At 46.9% G+C, this 23,870-nt stretch overlaps 2 protein-coding genes across 6 annotated transcripts in view; both read left to right on the top strand.

Moving 5' to 3' along the window:
• PPP1R7 (protein phosphatase 1 regulatory subunit 7) overlaps positions 1–15,094 on the top strand; it is a 43,519-nt gene extending 28,425 nt beyond the window's left edge. For 3 of the 5 annotated variants that reach the window (XM_030576007.1, XM_030576006.1, XM_030576012.1), the window contains one exon: positions 8–394. In XM_030576007.1, the coding sequence (XP_030431867.1) occupies positions 8–184 (177 nt within the window). In that variant the 3' untranslated portion in view covers positions 185–394. Of the gene's footprint in view, positions 1–7; positions 395–7,853; positions 7,873–15,009 lie in introns of those variants that run through there. The other 2 variants (XM_030576010.1, XM_030576011.1) reach the window with 2 other exon arrangements.
• Positions 15,022–23,870, top strand: part of ANO7 (anoctamin 7) — a 26,034-nt gene continuing 17,185 nt past the window's right edge. Inside the window, exons 1-8 of the mRNA XM_030576002.1 lie at positions 15,022–15,153; positions 15,775–15,850; positions 16,416–16,582; positions 18,183–18,290; positions 18,934–19,070; positions 20,186–20,243; positions 22,668–22,778; positions 23,117–23,282. Coding sequence (XP_030431862.1) covers positions 15,040–15,153; positions 15,775–15,850; positions 16,416–16,582; positions 18,183–18,290; positions 18,934–19,070; positions 20,186–20,243; positions 22,668–22,778; positions 23,117–23,282 — 937 coding nt within the window. The 5' untranslated portion in view covers positions 15,022–15,039. The remainder of the gene's footprint in view (positions 15,154–15,774; positions 15,851–16,415; positions 16,583–18,182; positions 18,291–18,933; positions 19,071–20,185; positions 20,244–22,667; positions 22,779–23,116; positions 23,283–23,870) is intronic.

The following is a 23,870-nucleotide window of genomic DNA, read 5'->3' as shown; positions in this document are numbered from 1 at the left end:
TTCACAGATGAATGATAATCTCATTGAGAGTTGGAGTGACCTGGATGAGCTGAAGGGAGCCAAGAATTTGGAAACTGTATATCTGGAGAGAAACCCCCTGCAGAAGGATCCTCAGTACCGGCGCAAAATCATGCTGGCTCTTCCTTCTGTCCGGCAGATTGATGCCACGTTTGTCCGATTCTGAACCTCCTGCCTACCCTCTCTCCTTCCCTCCTTGGAGAAGTGTCCTAGCTGGGTTTTTTATCCACTTACCACTACCCAAATACACTGGCACAGAGCAAACGGCCAATAAAAAGCACTGAGTACCAGATCTTGTGTATAATGCACTCTCTCTCATTGTTTTTGAAATATTATTATGATGATTATTATTATTATTAAATCTTAACACATGATATTTCCTGGTTGTACGAGTGTTTATTTGTATTGGGCATTTTGTCAGCAAGCTTCTGTGTTCAGTTTGAGCCAGCAGCAGTCTCTTGTGTCTCAGAATCAAGTAACCATGTTGGTAAACAGGAGTGAAAAGTCTTCAAGTCAGTAACAACCCCGTGAATAGAACTTCATTTTTTGTAGCGGAGGAGATGAGGGTGACAATCCTTTACAGGCACTGAACTGCGTTAACACTCCTACCCTTGTCCAGAGTTTCCATCTTTTCTGATTCTTTTTGAGATAAGCACTCATCGGTTGGAATATTGCTTAAAAACCTACGTTTAAAAAAATTCTCAATATAAAACAAAAGACTGAGCTAAGTAGGATGTATGTGCGAGCAGATGAATGAACGGCCACTCAACACACTGTTATGGTGATGGGAAGTGATAACTGTTACCTGCTGCCACTGTGAGTAGGTGGCTGGGCAAGAAGCTAGAAGCTAGTGTCTGGACTACGGTGGGAGGGGCTATGAATTTGACTTTTGAATCTAAGGAGGCCTAAATCTATGTCTTACATTATTTCCCCCAAATTTGTGACTTAATTTGCCTCATGACTTCCCCAGAATTAGCCATAACAAAATATAGCTTACAGTAAATGTGGCAATTCCCTGCTATGCTGAGACAGAGGCATTCGGAGATCCACAAGAAGAGCAGTCTTCTTTAAAGTAAAGGCATCTTCAACATTCACCCTGCTTCGGTTTGTATACCATATCCACTGTTGTGGTATTGGAGCCCATCATTTGCTAAAGCTAGGATGAGGAGTGGAATTCAGAGGGCCCTGTATTCTGTTCTGTATTGTGTACATACCGTACTGTATTCTGTTTTTGCTTGGCCTGGTATCTCACTATCTAATGCTGCTGGGATTTTACCATTACACTTTTCCATTGTTTGAATAATGCACTTATACAATAAGAAAATATATTCTCCAGATTCTGTATTCTCCTTAGCATACTCAGAATGTAAATCATCATGTTCTAAACTTCACACGTAATCAATCCTAGAAGAAGTCTTGGCAGCACAGTTACTATCAGGAAGTCTTCTAGGTGACACCAAATAATGGGATTCAGTGGACCCATTGCTTCAAGCAAAGTTTTGAAACATCCAGCAACAACGAAGTTGAAAAGTTCCTGATGCCATGTTCTTCAGTATGGCCAGCCAAGCAAAAATATATCCTCCTCTCCTTTGGTTTTGAGGTAGTCTACTTTGTGGCACAGAACTGCACTGTCCTTGTTAATTTGCATGAATGTAGCATCATACCTTAATGCAGAACCCTCCAAATCACATGGAGCTATAACTCCCAAAGCTGGCAGTTTCCTACTGCTTCCACCTTCCTTTTCATAGCAGAAATGTCATCCATATGTGTCTGAATAAGAGCAAAGCTCGAGCAAAGGATTTCAGTTCAACTGGTGCTGATTCCTGGGTGACTTCCTGAGTCAGTCTCAAAGGTGTGGGTATAGCCTTTCTCCTCTATGACATTCAGGACTTCAGAAGGATTCTTAATGCCGATTCTTCAGTCTGGGTATTTTTGCCAGGTTGCTACAAAATGCTGACGGTGACAGAGCCTGATATAATCTAAGAATCATAGAAATATTGGGCTGGAAGGGATTTAGAAGTCATCAAGTCCAACCCCATGTGCTGAGGCAGGACCACGTATACCTAGACCATTCCTGACAGGTGTTTGTCAAACCTGTTCTTAAAAGCCTCCGGTGATGGGGATTTCACAACCTCCCTTGGAAACCTGTTCCAGAGCTTAACTACCCTGAGAGTTGGAAAGGTTTTCGCAGTAACTAACTTAAATATCCATTGCTGCAGATTAAGCCTCTTACTACTTGTTCTACCTTCAGTGGAAATGGAGAACAATTGATCCCTGTCCTCTTTTTAACAGCCCTTTACACATTTGAAGACTATCAGCCCTCCTGCTCCTCCAGTTTTTTTTTCTCAAAACTAAACATGCCTATTTTAAAATAGATTTTCTGATAGTCCAGATTTACTAAACATTTTATTGTTTGTGCTGCTCTCTGGACACACTCCAGTTTATCCACTTCTTTCCCAAAGCGTGGCACCCAGAATTGGAAACAATTCTCAGCTGAAGGAAACTTCAAAGAAGTTCTAGAGTAAGAAGGTGCTCTCCATAAGTGAATCATACCCAGTATTGGACTGTAAAGGGGGATAGGGGATTTCATTACCTCAGGTAGAGTTCACCCCACTCTTTGGATATTGCTAAACCATTAGTGCCAGAGAGATCTCTTCTTCCTTGTGCCTAAAAATTCTTCAGATAAGCAGGTTTTTTCAAAACCTTTTTCCACAGGAGGGTACCACCTCTGAGAGCTTTATTCCTATAGTCTGCCTCTGTCATAGAATCATAGAATATTAGGGTTGGAAGAGACCTCAGGAGGTCATCTAGTCCGATCCCCTAGGACCAACACCAACTAAATCATCCCAGCCAAGGCTTTGTCAAGCCAGGCCTTAAAAACCTCTAAGGATGGAGATTCCACCACCTCCCTAGGTAACCCATTCCAGTGCTTCACCACCCTCCTAGTGAAATAGTGTTTCCTAATATCCAACCTAGACCTCCCTCACTGCAACTTGAGACCATTACTTCTTGTGCTGTCTTCTGTCACCACTGAGAATAGCCTAGCTCCATCCTCTGTGGGAACCTCCGTTCAGCTAGTTGAAGGCTGCTGTCAAATCCCCCCTCACTCTTCTCTTCTGCAGGCTAAACAACACCAGTTCCTTCAACCTCTCCTCGTAAGTCATGTGCCCCAGCCTCGTAATCATTTTTGTTGCCCTCTGCTGGACTGTCTCCAGTTTGTCCACATCCCTTCTGTAGTGAGGGAACCAAAACTGGATGCAATAATCCAGGTGTGACCTCACCAGTGTCGAATAGAGGGGAATAATCACTTCCCTTGATCTGCTGGCAATGCTCCTACTAATACAGCCCAATATGCCGTTGGCTTTCTTAGCAATGAGGGCACGCTGTTTTCTCATATCCAGCTTCTCGTCACTGCAATCCTCAGGTCCTTTTCTGCAGAACTGCTGCTTAGGGTTCTGTGGCCTGCTTTCTGCAGGGGGTCGGACTAGATGATCACACTGGTCCCTTCTGACCCTAGAATCTATGAATCTATCTATGAATCTGTGAATCTAGTCAGCCGGTCCCCAGCCTGTAATGGTGCATGGGATTCTTCCTTCCTAAGTGTAGGACTCTGCACTTGTCCTTGTTGAACCTCATCAGATTTCTTTTGGCCCAATCCTTCATTTGTTTAGGTCACTCTGGATCCTATCCCTATCCTCCAGCGTACCTATCTCTCCCCCCAGCTTAGTGTCATCTCCAAACTTGCTGAGGGTGCTATTCATCCCATCATCCAGATCATTAATGAAGATGTTGAACAAATCCAACCCCAGGATCGACTCACTTGACAACTAGACATCGAGCCACTGATCACTACCCGTTGAGCCCGACAATCTAGCAAGCTTTCTATCCACCTTATAGTCCATCCATCCAATCTATAATTTTTTAACTTGCTGGCAAGAATACTATGAGAAACTGTATCAAAAGCTTTGCTAAAGTCAAGATATATCACATCCACTGCTTTCTCCATATCCACAGAGACAATTATCTCATAGAAGGCAATCAGGTTGATCAGGCATGTTGACTGTTCCTGATCACCACCTTCTCCTCCAAGTACTTCAAAATAGATTCCTTGAGAACCTGCTCCACTATTTTGCCGGGGACTGAAGTGAGGCTGACCAGTCTGTAGTTCCCTGGGGTTTCCTTCTTCACTTTTTTAAATATGGCCACTATATTTGCTTTTTTCCAATCATCCGGGACCTCCCCTGATCGCCACGAGTTTTCAAAGATAATGGCCAACGGCTCTGCATTCACATCAGCCAACTCCCTCAGCACCCTTGGATGCATTAGATCTGGACCCATGGACTTGTGCATGTCCAGCTTTTCCAAATAGTCCTTAACCTGTTCTTTCTGAGGGCTGCTCACCTCCTCCCCATACCATGTTGCCCAGTTCAGAAGTCTGGGAGCTGACCTTGTCTGAAGACTGATGCAAAAAAAGCATTTAGTACTTCAGCTTTTCCACATCATCTGTCACTATGTTGTCATTCAGTAAGGGTCCCACACTTTCCCTGACCACCTTCTTGTTGCTAAAGTACCTGTAGAAACCCTTTTTGTTACCCTTCACATCCCTTGCCTTCTGCAACTCTAATTGTGCCCTGGCCTTCCCTGATTACACCCCTGCATGCTCTAGTAATATTTTTATACTCCTCCCCAGTCATCTGTCCAAATTTCCACTTGTAAGCTTCCTTTTTGAGTTTAAGCTCACTGAAGATTTCACTGTTAGCCAAGCTGGTGGCCTGCCATATTTACTATTCTTTCTGCACTTCAGGATGGTTTGTCCCTCCGCCATCAATAAGGCTTCTTTAAAATACAGCCAGTTCTCCTGGACTCCTTGCCCCCTCATATTAGCTCCTCAAGGGATCCTGCCCATCAGTCCCCTAAGGGAGTCAGTCTGCTTTTCTGAAGTCCAGGGTCCATATTTTGCTACTCTCCTTTCTTCCTTTTGTCAGGATCCTGAACTCAACCATCTCATGGTCACTTTCTCTGCAGACTATTGTTTGAGCTGTTGCTCAATGCCGTTGCTTAGAGTCATCACATGAGTAATATTTATGGTTTGGCCACGTGGCCCTGAAAAGTAAGTGACGTGGTTCCTTTAAAAGTGTCTACTTTCTGATTACTTTAGAAGCCAGGAAACACAAAATTGTTTGTTGGAAACTGGATGGTAAATCCTACTAGTTAAAAAAAATTATGGGGCCAAATACAGAGCAGCCATCACTCACCAGGATTTCAAGGAACACAGCGTTGTTCTGCTCTGACCCTCAGTGAACCTTTTATTAGCTGCCACACAATGTTTTCATCAGCAAAGTTGAGCAAGCTTGTCATAGACTGTGCACAAGAGCTCCCTTTTGTGGAAGCCATACACAAAGGAGTCCTGCCCTGGTGCCATATGGCTTGCTCATAATGATGATGGACATGCAGTGGCAGGAGTGCTGGTGGTGGTCTGTAGATGAGACAGGTCCTTGCCCCAAGAGACTTACAATTGATTCGACATGACACAACAGGGGTTGCCAATAAACAAAGGATGGGGGGCTAGGAGGATGAGGGTTACCATGGTGAAGATCATGAAGTATCTAATTGTAACACACACTGTGAGTTCCTCTTACATTTAAAATGTGAAATCTAAATAGAATGGGGTTTCTCAATCTAGGGGTCACAAACAAGGTAGAGGTTATGACCACCACACTCTTCCCAACTGCAGAATAGGAGGGGTTTCTGGCTAGGTCTCAAGTAGGTGGGGGAGGTCCCAGGATGGAAAATGTTGAGAACCACCCATCTAGATAAATTTAGTTTGTTGGGGCAGGGACTGTCTCTTACTGTGTGTGTACAGTACCCCATGCAACGGCCTTGGTTCTGATTGCATTGTTGTAATCTATTTTTATAATCTTAAAAAATAATAGAACCTCTGCACCTGGCCTGTTGGCTGTCTTCATGCAAGCTGCTTGCCTCTCTATGGCCGTGTCAACACTGGTTCTCCGCTTGTAAGGTAACTCCCTCCTCTTCATTGCCAGTATATTTATGCCTGTATCTGTAATTTTCACTCCATGCGTCTGAAGAAGTGGGTTTTTTTTACCCACGAAAGTTTATGCTCAAATAAATCTGTTAGTCTTTAAGGTGCCACTTTGCCTCTCTGTTCGACTTCTCCAGCTGGATAATGATCTGACTTCTGTAAAGCACTGGAGAGCTATGGAAGGAAAGAGTTATAGAAGAGAGAGATATTATTTATTACTGTCTTCTTTTGCTGTCTAGACATTTGTACATCTCTCACCATCACAGTATCTGAGCATCTTGCAAACAACCATGTATTTCATCACAGGTTCCTTTACACATCCAGAGAAGTGTTTGATGTTTTCAGTCTCTTAATTCACTGGTAGTTGTCACCAGTAGTGAGAACTTATCAAACCAGAGCCGACTTGTACCTCATGTGCAACTCTGCAACCCCACCGATCCTATGCACAAGCTTTTAAATGGTCACTGAAGGCAGTAGGGCTGCATGAGTGTACTGGGGGCACAGTTTGGCCCAAACTGGTTTTCATTTGGCCAGAAACTGGATTTTCTGGTTGGGGTGGTGTTTATTTTTAAACAGGGCCCGTGAGTTAAAAATCCAAAACAGGAGGACAGTCAAACCCCAGGTGAGCGAAGAGTTAACTGAATATGTGAACCAGACAGTAAGCTCTGTACTACTTGCGTCAAGCTGCTTTCAGTTTCTTGATCAGCAAGGAAAGAACTTGGTGACATTCTGCACCTGTCAATATTTTCACTCAGAAAGCATCATGAATCACATCCTGGTTCCTATTAAATACAGAGACGTGGCTTTGTCATTCAGATACGCCTATGTTTACCCTAGTGTATTGGACATCTGATCTGGTAAATTTAACTTCCAAGTCTTACTGTGAAACCGATTAGTTACCATATATTAATCTGTTGTGCAATACATGTAAAAAATATTTATATAACTTATCTCTCACCAGTAAAATTCAGTGAAGTAGACACAGCCTGAGGCAGGTCAGTGTGGAAATTGAATTTGTGTTAATCGGTGCAAGGCACAGGCTGTGAGAAATATACTATACATGGGAATGACCTGTTCTCCAATATACTTGTGACTGAATTCTGACTATGTGGGTGTATCTTTAACAATGCTTCTATCTAACCAATCCCTTCACTATTTGTAATGCATTTCTCTTGCGGGCTCCATGCACACAAGCATTGATAAAACCAGTAAGACTGGTAAGTGTTTTTAATATCAAAGCCCCAATTGTCTGAGCTCAGAAGGGGAGAGAACTCATTGTGCACAGTCACTCCTGTCATTTTCTTTTACTGAGGCTGCAAACAAGGATGCTGATTGGTGACTCTCTTTAACAGAACCCATTGAGAAATGGGCTGAGACCACTAGCTCCCGTCCCAAAGGCAACTGAACAACTATTATTTGTATTGAAGCAGCACCCTCAGTCACAGTCCAGAGCCCCACTGGTCTATACAAACAGAACAAAAAGGTGCTTGCCTCATACAGCTTATGATCTAAGCCAAGGGGCAACAGGTAGCAACAGACAGCTGAGGGAGCACAAGTGGACAGTGAGACAATGCTGGTCACAGCACATGGTTATCAGTTTTTGTAGGCATCATAGCAGAGGAGAGTTTTAAGGAGGAATATGAAAGGGGGATAATGAGGTAACTGCAGAGGTTTATGGGAAGCTCTTCCCATGTACAAGGGGCCACAGGAAAGGGCTTGTTTGAAGAAGTGAGGAGAAAGTGTGAAGTTGGGTGTATGAAAATGTAACATTATATTTGTTTAACATTTACAGTAATATCTGGCTAATACTAACCTGAAGAGGATTTGAACCCATGAAATGAGATGCCTGGCTCTGTCCCTTTAGCAGGCCTGCATAGCCATCCAATTCCATGATTGTAAGTGGTATTCATTGGCACCTTCTAATGGTCTCAGTGGCCAGCTGTGAATGGCTATGAAGACTGAGCACCCTTTCCAGGATGAGTGGTGAAGTACATTAGTGGAGCAACATGAGGAAGCTCCTGTTTGTGCCCTGTCTGCTGTGAGCGGAACGAGATTTGGTGGTGGCAACTTAGCATTCTTGAGCCCTAACATCACTTCAAGATAAGCTTTAAACTCCTCTTGGAGATTTGGGATTTTTAATTGATGAGGGCCTGGTAGTATTGCAGTGCTATGCAAACTGTCCACAGATACAGCTGTGGTCTATTGCAGGAGAGGACAGGACATGAGGTTCACTCACCATTGTCCAGTGCTAAGTCAGGCCAGAAACTGCAGGGCAGCTTTATGATGTGCCTACATGAGGACAAGGGTGAGAGTACTAGGTTCATTTTCATGTGTGAACAGAATTAAGATGACAACTCTAATTCCCAGCAGCTAGATGCCCCATTATATCACTCTGTACTGCTCCCCACCAATCAACATGCATTGTCTCCATCCTTGTCGAGAACTCACTGCAAGCATATGTCCCACTCCATCCAGTACCATGCACCTGAGGATATCAACAAATGGAGATAATTCCCCTCTTCAAGACTCACTCCTTCCATGTAGCCTTCTGGAACTAGCCCTCCACGCTTACCTCAAATGATACTAGCTTATATTACAAATTATAAGAGACACTAACAAGCCATGTAGACACCAAAAAGCATATCTTGATTTTACCATCATCGCTCTCATCCTTTCCCATAAGCTACCTCTTCCCCTGCTCTTTGGGCGGTGTCCAGTGAAGGTGGGGGTGGGGGTGGGGACCTGGCTTTTTTACTCATCTGTAAGTCTCTCTACCCACCTGTGGTACTGCATAAATATAATAAAATGCTGAAGCTTGTGGTATTTCACACTCTGAAAACAGACAAGGTAATATCCTTGACAAGTCATGAGATATGTTGGCATAGCCATGAATGGATATGATGATTCTCTGATTGCCTGCAGACTATTCCTCTGTTATACACTGTATCTAGCTTGCTGCGTTCAGTTCGAAGGCCATTTTAACTTTTAACAGAGCCACTTCATGCAGTAGAAATTCATTCTGGGTTGGTGGTGGGGTGCATTAAGGGCAACTCAGACCAAGGAATCCCTGAGGATGTGATACTGACTCCCTGGCAGCATGGAACAGCCAGTAAGGGACAGCCAGAACTTGTCACGGGCTTTGCATGGATGGCTTTAACCTCCCCCTCAAGGTCCATGCAGATCTCCGGGGAACTGTATATTCTGGAGAGTGCATCCCCTGCTTGTTTCCTAGGGAGAGGCAAATCCTGCTTCCGTAGTAAAGTGATCTGGTGAAAATGCTCCAAAATCAAGTTCCTCGTGTTTTCCTGGCCCCCTCCTGTATTCCTTTTCTGCAGAAGGCGGCAGTCTGGATCTATGGACCTAATACTGCTCAATCTGATGACACCAGCTGATTTTACCAAGAGCAGCCTTGGATTTGCAAAAGCTTCCCGCTCTCTGATTTGTGAGAGACGAGTTCAAATTGTGCTTTGACGGTTTCAGTGTCAATTAGTTCCCCTAATGGCATGTTTCATTTCCCCGTGCATTATGATATCACAGATGACAACATCAGAACTTGCCAGTAGGACAGCAGGAGGAGGTAAGGTTCTGATTGCACTGAGCAGAGTGAAAGGCTGGGCTTGTGGTTAAGACACTGGACTGGGAGTCGAGTTGAGTTTACTTCCCGCTCTGCCAGTTTTACTGTTTGAGTCTGGACAAGCCACTTAGTCTCTCTGTGACTCAGTCCCTATCTGTAAAATGGGGATAATAGCACTGTCCTGCCTCACAGAGGTGTATTGAGGTGCTGATAGTACATTGATTAGGGGGGCCGTGTATGTATGTAGAACTGACCTAAACCCTTCATGTCTAACTCCCTTCTTAGGGTGCTGATCTCTGTTCTTGCCAATGGAAGTTCTCAGTGTGAATGGGGGAATCCAGCACTCAGCTGGGCTCCTCCTGGATTCTTGCTTTTCAGAGAGTTTGCCTCCTATGCTCTATTCTTTGGCAACTGGGAATCTCAGCTGTCTAGTAACTCCCACACCTGCAAACTTGGGCCTTTCTCAGTGTTTCCGTGGTGGCTGCTTTGATCGTAGTTGTCACATTCAGCAAAGACCTGAGGAGAAATTGATTTGGGATGATATCAGCTTTTTTTGTCCTATCCTCTCCCCAGATAGAATTAATAATAATGAATAAATAGTGTCTTCCTAATATAGCCCTTTCCCACTATTTTTATTACATGTATTGTGGCGGCACCCTGAGGCTAAGCCCCACTGTGGTGCTGCACAGTGATGCTCTTGACGCACCTGCATGCTAGAGAAGCACAACATGACTTGAAATCTTTAACCTGGCCAAGACACACACAGCCAGATCAGCTTGAGAGCAGAAATACCAGGATTCTTCCGCGTTCTCTTCTGGTATTGGCTCTTCAAATTTTTATCATCAAAGCTTTATTTAAATATGGCTATGCTAATTTGTACAGGGACATGCAAATCCACACCCCCATCTCAAACAAAGGCAGGGCCTGCTAGAGGCAATAAGCAGGGAAGTGATTATAAACCTGCTGCCTCCACTGCTTTATCTCCATTTCTTGGTCTTATGCATTCTCACTGGCTGGTGTTTCCCAAGACAGGAAGCAGCCATAAACTGACGTTTAAAAGCAACCAAGTGGAGATGAAGTGAGACCATTTCCCTGTCTCTAGAAATTCCAGGGGACGCAGGGGGAGAGCGGAGCTTTGGACAGTAACCTAGAAGGACCCTTTATAGTCTTGCTTGCACTTGGAACACAGCAGGATTACAGTGCGAACTGTCAGCTTGGAGCTAACGTCTGGAGTGTGAACACTGGCTAGGAGGGCTGTCCAGCTGCAATAAACCCCAGTATCAGGTACAGTAGAAGGACAGGACTTCATGAAAGCGGAGGCTGTTCCTGTTCATGCTGGCCGCGTCTCTCTGTAAGGCTGGGGCAGGAATCCTGCTTGGAGGGAGCAGCGTATGCTGCAACAGAGAGGCTAAAAGAATGTGCATGGTGCTGGGCACTAGAACTTACTTGGGAGTGCTGATTTGGCTCTGTCACTGGTTTACTGTGTGGCCAATCCCTGCAACTCTCTCTTAGGCTCCCTAGCTCTAACATGGGGTTAATACCTCACAGTTGTGGGGATTAGCTGGTAGTTTTACTACTTGGGCAGAGTTTACTGTGAGACTGCTCTGAAATAGCTGTCTAGCATAGCGAACTATACTAGGAACGTGTCATTCCACTACTACTAATTTAATCAACTCATAAAAGACACACGTACACCTTGGCTCCACACACAGCCATCGTGGCTGAGGACTGGCTGAATGTAGAGTTGAATGCAAGTAGGAACTTCCAAGGAAACATTTGCCCCTGAACTGTATGGAGTTGCAAACTTCCAGGGAAAAATATTTCCTGAAAATTTTCATATATTTTACCAAGGCTCCATCTTATTTACCGTTAGGATTTTACACTCTTGCTGATTTCCCCTATTCCACAATCCAAAAACCTTCAATGTTGATTAAAATATAGCAGGACTCATATTGGGTCCATGTTTTGCGCTGAGCGCTCCATTTGTCTTCTGAAAGCTGTGACGGGTGTAAGCCAGGGCTGATTTTGGCCCATGGTTTGGAGACTTAGGCTAGCATGTTCAAAGGTGCCTAGGGAATTTGGGCACTGGAATGGAACCGGGCATGCGCTTTCCTGAGGAGGCTTTGCCAAGCTAATCCTTAAATCAGCACTTTTCGGATTTTGTTGTTTGCTTTTTGTCCGGCTTCTGCTTGTGATTGGAACTAGTCCTTATTTGCAGACTCCAATCACTCTTCCCAAGATCCTTCTACCAGGTTCTTTTAATTAAAAGGAAGCTTTTCTGCTGGAGAGTTACCAGTGTGTATCTGATCTCAGCCTTCATCTACTGCACAGCTGAGAATCGAGCACAACAGAGGAAGGAGGCAGAATAATTTCCTGGGCTATCATGCTGTTTGCATGCAGCATTCCATTTGTGGGGGGATGGGGGGGACTGGCAGGCAATTTTCAAATTTCTTAAAAGGACAATCCATAAATGTACTGATAGCTGGCAACACAGCTGAGACATGGCTGCAATCAGATTTTACTTGGGGTAATGCAAATATACCTTGGTTTTGAAATCCGGAGAGTGAAGGAAAGTTCTGTGAACCCCAGCCTGCAACCCATCTGCACCCTAAATTCTACTCTAGTAAAGGCAGAGAGCCATTAGCTTAGTGTGGCTATTTTAGTTTAGTGTTTCTCACATAAGCTCAGACTGGTACATTATATTCGTCTATTGCATATGAGCCCAAGAAACTTTTATTGCTTTCCTAACCCCTTAGTTGCTCATTCTTGGCTCACTATGATTTGGGGTGAAAAAAACATTAAAATGGCAATGTAAACCATATGGAGCCTCTAGGTTGGAGCACTTGGCTAAAGTAAAAGCCAATAGCTTTTGATTTCCTTCTGCTTCTCTTTCCTATATTTGATTATGATTGAGTTAACCAGAGTCAGTTAACATGTTTTTAAACGACTGCCTCTGTGCCAAGTCACGTTCAACACAGGATTTGTTAGTAAGCCTTCTGACGTGGGGCTTTTCCCCAGCATGGTCAAGACCAAAGTTTTCAGAAAAGTGACTAGCAATTTGGGGGCGCTCAATGTGAGATGACTTGGAGGGACTTGATTTCCAGAAAGGGCCAGGCACCCACCTTCTGCAAACCAGATTTCAAGTTGGACATCGGGGGGAGGGATAGCTCAGTGGTTTGAGCATTGGCCTGCTAAACCCAGGGTTGTAAGTTTAATCCTTGAGGAGGCCATTTAGGGAAGTGGGGTAAAAATCTGCCTGGGGATTGGTCCTGCTTTGAGCAGGGGGTTGGACTAGATGACCTCCTGAGGTCCCTTCCAACCCTGATATTCTATGATACCTAAATCACTAGTTGCTCACTATCTTGGCTGAGATGCTCATCAGTGGCTGCCTGGAACCCAGACCCATAATGGGCTACAACAGGAAGGTAACAGTTTTTCACCTTAAACAAAAATAGTCCCCTACTATATGAATGAGGGAGGTATCTGCCTGTGCCACTTGCTTTCAAAGAGCTTGGCAGGGAAGAGGGAGCTTTTGGACATATTTAGCATGTTTCTTCCTCTAGATACCAAGCAAGGAAGCTGTTGCAGCAGCAGCAGCATTACTTGCATGATGTGGATTGCATTTTTTCTTCACTACATTTTATCTTGCCCAGGCTGGTTTTCACAGAACCATTTTGGTGCATTCAGACCCAACTTGTATTCTGAGACTTCTGGGGCAAATACCCTACAGTGTCTGGCAGTGCTGCATGGGGAGGAAGGTTTGGCTAACTTCCATATGTGAGGCACTGCATTGTGGGACGGGATTATGAGCAGCAGCTGAACTGCAACAGCTGTGATGCTTGGGGAAGCGCGGGGATGAGGGGGAAAATGTGTTTCACCTATTCGGATGGAAATGGTTGAAGATTGCAACAGTTCAGTGACCCTCAGCTAGAGACCTCTCTGTAGGTGTTGGAGCCAAATGGCAAATCCATTGCTTGTAGAACACCTGAGACAGCAGCTGTGTGGGAGCACGAGACATTGCAAACTCAAGGTATTTGAACCAATCATTTGTAACACTTAATAACCTACTGTAGAGGGCACCAGTGGTTACAACAGGATTCAGAGCCCTGGGGCTAAAGTGATGCTCCTGAGACACAGCTGAGGCTGCTTATGTCCTGTCTGTGTCATGCCCAGCCTGCAATGCCCACTTCATACAAGAGATTCCCAGATCTCCTGCCTCTAATTACCTTATGAGTTTGGGACTCTTTGCACTTACTGCAGTTTGTTTGTTTGTGCTATGAAAAACAAGCCCCTTTGCATTATCTCTGGGCAAGTTTCTTTGTGAAGTTGATGTGACCAAGAAAGATAGATATGTATCGTCCTGTGATGGGGGTCCCAAAGCACCAATCTGCATGTCGTGGCTTAGGCACTGAACTGGTGTCAGAAGACCTTGGTTCTATTCCCAGATCTGCCACAAACTTACTGTGAACAAGTCACACCATTGCTCTGTGCCTCAGTTTCCCATGTGTAAAATAGGGATAATATTTAGTGTTGGGATGCTAATCTCACTTTCTTAAATAACAAAGTTATATCTTCTAAAATGTAAATTCTATATCAGGTGCTTTAAAAGCACTAATAACAAATACATTTTATAATTAATGATTTAACACTTTACAGAAGAAATCTTAAACTTAAAATCAAATATACATCCCCTAACTTATTAAATATCTCTGATGATGACCTCTGAGCCAAACTATAATATGACTACTATTGTCACATGCCATGGAAAGTGTTACAGAATGCCCAGCAACCCCACCCAGACACAGAACGAGGCACTTAATTGTCCCTAAAGCTACTCCATCTCTCTTCCTGCTTCACTTCAGAGCTTCTTCCTAAAATCTTTCCCAGCCTCGCCTGACTGGCTTCTTGATAAGCAATTGAAGAAAGCTCACACATCTTTGTAAGGCATGCATGTGTTCCCTTAAACCACTCTGATACAAAAGGTAACAATTTCTTTGTCCAGTATCTCAACCTAAGTTCTCGCTGCTAGCAATGCTGTTCTTATAGATTCCCCTTGATATTCTTAAATAAAACTCCTACATTTATTTAAAACAAAATGCATTAGGTAAGTCTTGTACATAGTGAATAACTGCCTAGCAAGGTAGCAAAATACATTTATAATGTACCACAGCAGAACGGGAAGAGAAGGAAGCAGCTCCCCCCTAGAGCACTCCTGTACCTCTACCATCAGGACCAGAAAGGAAGGCAACCTGTGTCTTGATCTCTCCTGCCATGGGGCCCCACACATTGTGAGGCCTGGTCTGCTGCCTCCTGTGGGAGGGAGCTTTGGCCCATTCACACTACACTCACATCTTGCTGACTTGTTTCTAAACAGCAGAAGGTGCTGGTGGCATGAAGGATCAAGATGCAACGGAAAAAGATCAAAGCAGATGATCATGCCAACCTGATGAGTGAAGACCAAAATGCCAAAGGGCCTTATTATGGCAGTCTGAGCCAGGCTCCTATTGAAGTCTCGGAGGTAGGCATATAAAATCTACTGTGGATGGATATTTAGAGCTGTGAGGGGGAAGGGTGGGTTAATCTGCGTCCATCACCTCCTGCCACGGGGGGATGACTGGGGGGCTTTCTGAGAGCACAGATCCTGTTCCTGTTGAAGAGGTGGGGGGCAGACAACACCAGGGATGCCTGAATCCAAAGGAGAGATGAAGGAGAGGGTGTTCAGGGAGATCAGCTGCTCCAAACAATGGACAAGCTTGCATACAGAGCCACCCACTTCCAAACGGTGAGGCTGGCTGGCCGTTGTTCATGGGGCCTGCCTCCTAGCAGTCACTAAATGCACTGAGACTGGTTTGCAAACAGCAGTTCCCACTATATGCACATGACTTATTTCATATTACCATGGCAGTGGCATATGCTCACTGTAGGAGGGCAGCTCTGTCGCCCATTGCCTTCCCTCAGATGAGAACTTAGATAAGTCTTAGCTAGCACCCCGGTGAGGTCACACTCGCTTCTGGAATCCTGGTGGGGACTGCATGACGCCAGCAGCACCATCACTTCCTTTTGCTAGTTCCTGTCAGCATTCAGCAGGGCTGTTGCAGATACAAGCACAAGACCCTTATGAGTTAATGCTTTTTTCTAGCTGAGTAAACCAAGTCAAGCGACCCACGTCACGCAGAGCACTGCAAACGTCTTCAGTGATGGACGCACCAGGATAGGTGAGGGCACAGCGCAGGGAGAAGTGCTGATCTATGGGGAGGTGGTTTTGAGGTTGGGGGCCTTTGTATTTATTTATTTTAAAGAAGGAAACCTGTAAATAAGGGGTGAAGTCTCCAGCCCTGCTCTTAACACTGTGTACGCCCTTGGGTTGGGATGTGCCTGCCAGTCCTCGTGGACAGGGCACAACTGAATGGGTTCTGCTGGTTGCAGTAGTTCTGTTGGGCATATCTGGAGTCCGCTAGGCCCCTGTCTATCTTGACTGTCCTGGTTTGTCTTGGGACCCTTCCTGTAGCTACATGTGGTAAACTCATTCCATAAAGGGTGGGGCTCTTAGGTTTATAATCCCCAGCCTGCTCCTCCCTACACGTGCCCCTTTCTCCAGGCTGCTCATCTTACTCCACCAAGGACTTGGATCTGTGACAAGAATCAGCTGGGCACCAGGCAGGAGCGGATGGAGAAGCAGATGAAGCATGAGCTGTGTGGTTCCCAAGAGCTTTGCCCCCATGTGCCTTGCAGTGTCCATCTGTCTGTGATGTGGACACAAGCTGTCTCTTCTTGTCCCAGACTTCGTCCTGGTGTGGGAAGCAGATCCCCAGGAGCAGGAGGGACAGAATGAAGAAACCACTGCTGAGAGCAAGGTGCCCCGGTGGAGAAGAGCTGTCGATGTCCACAAGACTTGGCGGAAGAAGTTTCTGAACAAGCTCCAGGCTGCCGGGATCTGTATAGAAAAGGTAGCTGGATCCTTTCTGGTGCCCAGGCAGGCTTCTTCCCTGTGTATCAGCGCACTAGCCTGGCTCTGCAGGGCCACCCTGTCCTGGGGGGAAGAGTTGCTTTGTTCATTGGATCTTGGTCTTTTCCCCCCTGCTCAGTAATCCCGTCTGGATGGTGTAGGACCACCCTCTCCAGAAAGGGGAGCTCATTGTCCACCTTGGCTTGGTCCTGGCTTCTCTCAGTGGGGAAAGGAAAGCAAAGGGCCAGCTGGCTGGGCAGTCTGAAGAGGAAACTGGAAATGCAGCCATCTGTCAGCAATATAGGCAGCCTTCCAGCATGTGGTGATAAATCGAGCCTTCTTCCCCCACTGGAGCCAGGACACATGGTCAGTCCACTCTGCATTGCTCACCCAGCAGAGAAAACCTGGTTCATGTAGAAACAAGGCCCAGCATGTATGAGCTAAATTATGGGCGTGGTCCCCTGGGCACAGGAGGAGGGCAAAGGTGCCTTTCTGTTGTGTCATGTTAGATACCATCACCATAGTATCTGCACACCTTCCAGCAGAGCGTTAAGTGACATGAATGACCAATATCTGTAAATCACCTTCCTGCTTCCCTTATCTTGAACCTGGTCAGGGGCCCATAGAGACCCCAGCGTAGCCTAGCCTGCTTGCACCTGCCACACCATTTATCTGTCATTAGGGATAACAGATGATGCCTCTTCAGGAAGCTCTCCCTCCCCTTTCCGCCGCCAGAGTACCACAAAATGGATGGAGCCTGGGGCCAGAACTTTACCCTGTTCCAAAATGGCCCTCTCCCCAGTGAATGGGCCAGGGCAGCAGTGGGCATTTCAGCCTGCTGTGAATGAGGCAGGGCTGCGGTGGGTGGCTAGGGAATCATCTGCTGATCTTTTATTGGAGTAATAATGACCTTGTGCCACATAAGTGTGTCTAACCTACTCCAGTCATCTAGTGATTCTCCTGGCAGGCCCAGGAGGGGAGCCCTTTGGTCTCACGCTGCCTGGCCTGCTGGGAGATGCACTGTCTTGGAGATGAGTGATGGGAGGTGTCTGCCAACAGGAGCACGGCTTGCTCTGTGTGATCTGGGAGCTGCATATGGCAGGTGCTCCTCTGCTGCGCAGTTCCCGAGCTCTGCAAGGTTCCTAGGGCACGTTTACACTGCAAAGGAAAACCCCTGGCAGTGAGTCTCCAAGCCCAGGTCAACTGATCTGGGCTCACGCTACAGGGCTTAAAATAGCAATGTAGATGTTAAAGCAGCAAAGATGTTCTGACTCTGGCTGGAACCTCAGGCTCTGAGACACACAGTTCGGGGCCCTGGACTCCAGCCTGAGCAGGAACATCTACACTGATATTTTTTGCCCCATCGTGTGAGCCTGAGCTCTGGATTTGTCTTTGCAGTGTAGGCATCCCCCTAGCTAGAGGCTTAGTAACAGCACAGCTAGGGTGAGCTCTGCATGGCTGGCCCCTTGCTGCTATGAATTGACATAGAAGCCTCAATTTCAAGGTATCCTTGTTGATTCACCCCAGCTGAGGATCCAGCCTATAATGCCAGGCCTGAGTACAACAGGTGGCTAATTCCATCCTTCCCTCTTCTCTCCCAGCACATGGTCCAGGATGAGAAGAAAGTGGTGCACTATGTGCTGCTGAACGCCCCCTGGAGTGTGCTGTGTTATTACGCAGAGGATCTCCGGCTGAGGCTTCCCCTGCAGGTGAAGATCTTTCCTAGACTCATCCTCTTCCCTCTAGGGCCCAGTTCACCCCTGCAGGAGCTGGGGAACTCCCAGTCGCCAGGGTGAAGCCATCCCACTGCTTCCATGTGCCGTGGGGGGAGAGTTATGTGTGTGTGTGGGGGGTGGCGGTTGCACACTTTGGGCTGGGCAGTGACATGACATGGAGCTGGATTAGGGTGACCAGATGAGATGAAGAAAATATCGGGACACATGGTGTGCGGGAGGATCCGTTGTCGGAGCAAAAAAAAACAAAAAGCCAAGTGCTGCCCGCGGAACAAAAGATCAGTTGAGGTGCCGGACAACCACCCAAATATTGGGACAGTCCCAATTTTATCGCCCTCCTGTTTTCAGAGGCCTCAATCCTGTGGGCTTTGCTCAGCAAAACTGTCTTGGACGTCTGCAGGGGGGCTCCTGTGCAGGCCCTGGAGGAGCTTCCTTATCCCTTCAGTGCTTTCCCACTCACCCTCTTTCACATGCCAGTGCTCCCAGCCTCTCGCACTGTTGTGCATGCAACTGGGGCACTTGTCTCTTCCCCTGCCCTCCTCTGTCCCCAGAAACTGACTCGGCATCATGCTGCTGCTGTTGTCCTCCTCCTGAGCATTTTTCTATTGCTTGTGCTCAGGCCCTGCCGAATCAAGCTTCAAACTGGTCTGACAGAGTGGCGAAGCAGCTGGGTGTCCCCAGCTTGCTGCATGAGGAGGTCCCCAATCTGCCCATGGACTACTACACTTGTCACTTCAAAGTGAACAAGTTAGCATGGTAAGAGGCATGGGAGCCTGTGGCACAAATTCATTCCTGCTTCCTTGTGCTGATCACCTTTCCTCTTCCTGCTGTCTCCCTGAGGGCAAGGGCTATGGCACAGGCAGTTACCCAAGCAGCTCTGAGAGGAGACCTCTTCTCCCTGTCCAACAGGCCTGCAGGGCACCCACAGGGAAGCCTGTTACGCCACCTGCTGGAGTGCTTATCCAGGCAGCTGCCTGTTGTCTGCCTTCCCCTTTCTGCCTGTGCATGTTATCTGCCTAGATCAGGGGTGGGCAAACTTTTTGGCCCAAGGGCCACATCAAGGTTGCAAAACTGTATGGAGGGCTGGGTAGGGCAGGCTCCCCAAACAGCCGGGTAGGGAAGCCTCCCCTAACAGCCTGGTCCCCGCCCCCTATCCGGCCCCCTTCCACTTGCTGTCGAGAGCCAGATACGCTGCCACTCTGCCCTGCAGGAGCGCGCAGCCCTGCCGCCCAGAGCACTGCCCATAAGGTGGCGTAGCTGTGGGGGAGGGAGAAGAGCAGGGGAGGGGCCGGGGGTAGCCTCCCTGGCCAGGAACTCAAGGGCTGGGCAGGCCGTATGTGGCCCACGGGCCGTAGTTTGCCCACCTTTGGCCTAGATCGTAAACTCTTCAGGGCAGGGAGCACGTTGGTGTCAGTGTCCCTGAGACCCCTAGCGCACTGCCAAAGCTATCCGAGCAATAAAGGGATAAGAATTAAATACCATCACTTGGCTGGGCATAGGGAGGAGGAGCCATGTGTGCGCAAAAGGCAGGGGTGAGGTGGGTGGGTTGAATGCAAAGCAAGGGTGCTGCGAGAGGACTATCCTGGGTGTGTGACTCTATAGGCCGCCCCTCTGAGCTGATGGGTGAAGCCAAGGAGGTGACCTGCCAGTTGGAACTGCCTCTGCAAGTGCCTTCTCTTTGCAGCTGGGTTGGCAAGGGCAGGGAGGTGCCATCCTCAGCTGGATGGGTGAAGTGCAGGGCTGTACCTGTGGCAAAATGGGATGGGGAGTGGATGACTGTGGGCTCGGGGAGAGGAAGCAGGATGGCTTGTCCTGTGGGTTGCACTTTGGGGGGCATGTTCCCATCATGGTTCTGGTGTGTGTGATTGCAGGTTCCTAGGGAGCAATGAGCAAGACACCTTCTTCAGCAGCACACAGCGGCACAGGATAGTGAGTAGCCAGCCCAGGGGTCTTCTGGGGAGGGAGAGGTCCAGCAGGACCTGGGGCTGAGATGGGTCCTTCCTCCTTGGCTTCTGGTTCAATACTTTATCATCCTAATTCGTTGCTTTTTGTGTCAGCCCAGCTGGGAAGGGCTTGAGTGTTCTGGCCCAGGCAGAAAGAGCCACGCAGGGGGAAGGCTTTGGGTGCAGCAAGTTTGGGCCCCTGGCGAGGCTTAGGCTTGGGTTTGGGCTAGGAGGAGAGATGGGTGTTGTGGAGAAGGCCCCACTTGAATCTGGAGGGTGCAGGGCTTCCAGGGCGGCATGGGCTTAGGTTGGGGGCAGGTATGGTGGCCTCTAGGGAGGTTGACATTTAAGCAGAGGGAAGGTTGAGTTTAGGGGGTAGCTTGAGTAATGAGTGGGCTTGTGACCCTGGCTGTTTAGGTGGTAGGCACATCCCATCAGCCTAAAGAAAGAGGGTCACTTACTCCTGTGAAAAGTGATTGTGAAATGTTACCAAATCAGACATCTCTGCTTTGCTGCCCAGGTGTGAATGGCTGCCCAGGTGTGAATGGCTGCAGTGTGCAAAGTAGTGGGGAATCAGCTATGTATTTTAGGGACTTACAGGGCTCCCTTCTTCATTGGATCTGAGCACCTCACAATCTTTAAAGCTTATGAGGCAGGGCAGAGCTATTATCCCCATTTACAAGTGGGGAACTGAGGCACAGGGAGGCTAGGTGATGTGCCCAAGTTCACACACACAGTCTGTGGTGGAGCAGGACCAGGTCACACAAGTCCTAGACTACTGCCCTAATTACTGGACCATCCTGCCTCTGTCAGCTCCTGCAAGTCTCTCAGTCACTGAACATACTGGTCATGCCCTGCCAGGGTGTGAGGCAATAACTAATGGTTAGATGGAAGGATCAGATTTTTATCAAGAATCGTCAATTTTACTGTACAATGCAAACTGACAAAAAAATATTTCCATTGATAAGTGAAACTCACAGATACGTAAAGTAAGAAAAATGCTGCCTGTATTAGAGTGTGATTCAAGGATATTTACTTTGTATATTTTGATGTGATGCTGTCAATTTTGTTTTACCGGGTACAGAACTTTAACTTTGTGAATCACAACATCTACTATCATTAAATAATTATTGGCTGACACTCTGCCATTATTTCCTGCCACTATGAATATTTAAATTAATAAACATTTAAAAAATGCTGAAAACCCATAATTTTGTGTAACTCTGAAAGTTTAAATAGATTAAAAACTGCTTAAAATAAACATCAATATTATCCATTAATTATAAAAAGATAAAAATTGAATTCTGCCAAGCTCGCTAATGATCAACAATATCCTGCTGTTTATAAACCTCAAGATAGGAGGGTCTTCCTTCTTGCTCCATCTCTTTGTGCTGTAAGCCAAGCAGCCATGCAGCCTGTTGCCAAAAACTTGACTTCCAATGAGGCAAGTCAAAACCCCAGAGGTGCTAAATTTCTCCCACTGGGGCAGTGTGGACTAGAGCCTGTCAAAAGTGCGCTTTGCAAAATATAGGTCAGAACTGATACAAACATCGCTGCTAGTAATTACCAGTGTATTTGTGAGGACACCAAGACACGTGCTGTGAGTTTGTTCCTGACCATATTGACTGGGCTGGTGTGATACTGCCTTGCTAATGGAAAAGCAGCTACAGAGAAAATAGGCCACTTTTATTTTAAAGAAGAAAGTAGTGAAGTAAGAAAATAGCCATTTGTTTCCTCTTTCCTGTCTGCATTCTCCTCCTCATTTGTGTGACTTTAGGCTTAAAGGAATCCTGCAGAGATTTTTTTTTAAAAATAGCTCTCACTCATTTGCGTTGCTTTATGATATATAAAGGCCTGAAAGATGTGTTTCAAACAAAGTTGTTTTTCTTGTTTGTTAACAATAGAAATATCAGGGATGTTAATTCTGGTCTTCTCTGGTTTAGACTTCTTGTGGAGTCTGAAGGAGGTGTAGTGTGAGGATTTTGCTCATTCATGGGCAGTGTGGGGTTTGAATTTTAACAAAGACAACTTTTCTCCTAAGTCTTCATTGGCAATTGGAGTTAAATAGATTTTAACACACAAAGTTTAAAGAGGCTGACTAAAAACGAACTCTTCTTTCTCAGTTTTCAATGTCTAGGAAAGAAAATGTTACAATGCCTATGAGAGTCAGGCTTGGAATTGGTGGCAAAAACAACTTCTTGTACCTGAATTCATCTGAACTTGTTTAGTCTCTTTCCACCCAAATTCTCCATTTCCCTCTGGAAACATGGTTGCTGAGAACCTTTGAGGCATGGGTCTCCATAGTGCAGTGCGGAGCGTGGTGTCGGTGCTTAGAGAGAGATCATGGGGCTCTCTTTGTATCTTTCATCAGTGTGACAGCAGTTAATTACCATCTCTTTGCTTCCCCCAGCTGTACGAGATCCTGGCCACGACACCATATGGCCACCTGAAGCAGGGGGAGGTTGGGGTGGATCGGCTGCTGAGCGAGAATGTCTTTGCAGCTGCATTCCCTTTGCATGAGGTAAGTCAGGAGACAGTCTCTTTCTAGCATCTGTTCCCTGCTACCTCAGCCAGACTGGACTTTGGTCATGCCCCGATCTACAGCTCAGGAGACAGCAGGGAGCCCTGGCCAAGACAGAGCACTTGTGTGGCCTCTGCCCACAAGGGGGCCGGACTGTTCAAAAAGCTCCTTATTCAGCCTTTACAAAGGAACACAGAGGTAACTGGGGTTGGAGTAGCATGGCTGTGGGGAGCTGGAGAGGCAGGGGGCTACTGTCAAACCCCTCTCCCCAGCCCAGCCCAGCCAGCTGCGCTGCTTTCACAAGCCTTAGTTGGAACCTTCCTGCTTCTTCCCTGCAGGGTCCCTTTGCAGTACCCGCTGACAGGCTGGCCCCTGAGAGCCTGACCGAGCGCCAGGTCCTCTTCCAGTACTGGGCGAGGTGGCAGAAATGGAACAGATACCAGCCACTGGATCACATCCGCAGGTACTTTGGAGAGAAGATTGCACTCTACTTTGCCTGGCTGGGTGAGTACAATGCTCTTCTGCGCTCTCCCTACAACCGGCCTTCATCCCTGGCCCCAGCCAGACGTGTCAATATGCTGCCCTGGATCTCCTGCCCCATTCTCGTTAGCCTCTAGCCTGCACCTCTGTCTCCAACCAGTTCCTGGGCTGTGATAGCCGTGTGTTCCTCATACTCACTGGAAAAGGAACTGGAGCCTCGCTGATCAGGAGATTAGACTGTCCAGGCTTGATGAAGAATAATGCCTCCTGCAGCCATGTGGCACAAAGGGAATGGGTTCTAGCCAGCAGTGGAAGGGCACCACCAGCACTAGTGTGCATTGTTCTGCCCTGCTCCTTACTGTTCCCTCAAACACCTCCTGTGGCACCCAGCTCTGCCCTAACCTGATACCTTCTCCAGAAAGAGTTAATGCTCCACTGGAGCATCGGCCTCCTTGTGTTCTGCTGCAGGGAATGCTGGGATCAGCACAGAGAATAACAATCGCTTGTATAAGCAGAGCGCTTTGCTTCCCCAGTGCAGACCAAGGACGGGCTGTACTATAGTAAGGGGCACCCTTTACATCGAGTGCATGGGTGTCATTGCCAGAGAAGCAG

Source organism: Gopherus evgoodei, chromosome 9 (assembly GCF_007399415.2).
Source record: "Gopherus evgoodei ecotype Sinaloan lineage chromosome 9, rGopEvg1_v1.p, whole genome shotgun sequence".
Lineage (NCBI taxonomy): Eukaryota > Metazoa > Chordata > Testudines > Testudinidae > Gopherus > Gopherus evgoodei.
The sequence above is the reverse complement of the archived record's forward strand: the minus strand, read 5'-3'. Positions and strand labels throughout refer to the sequence as shown.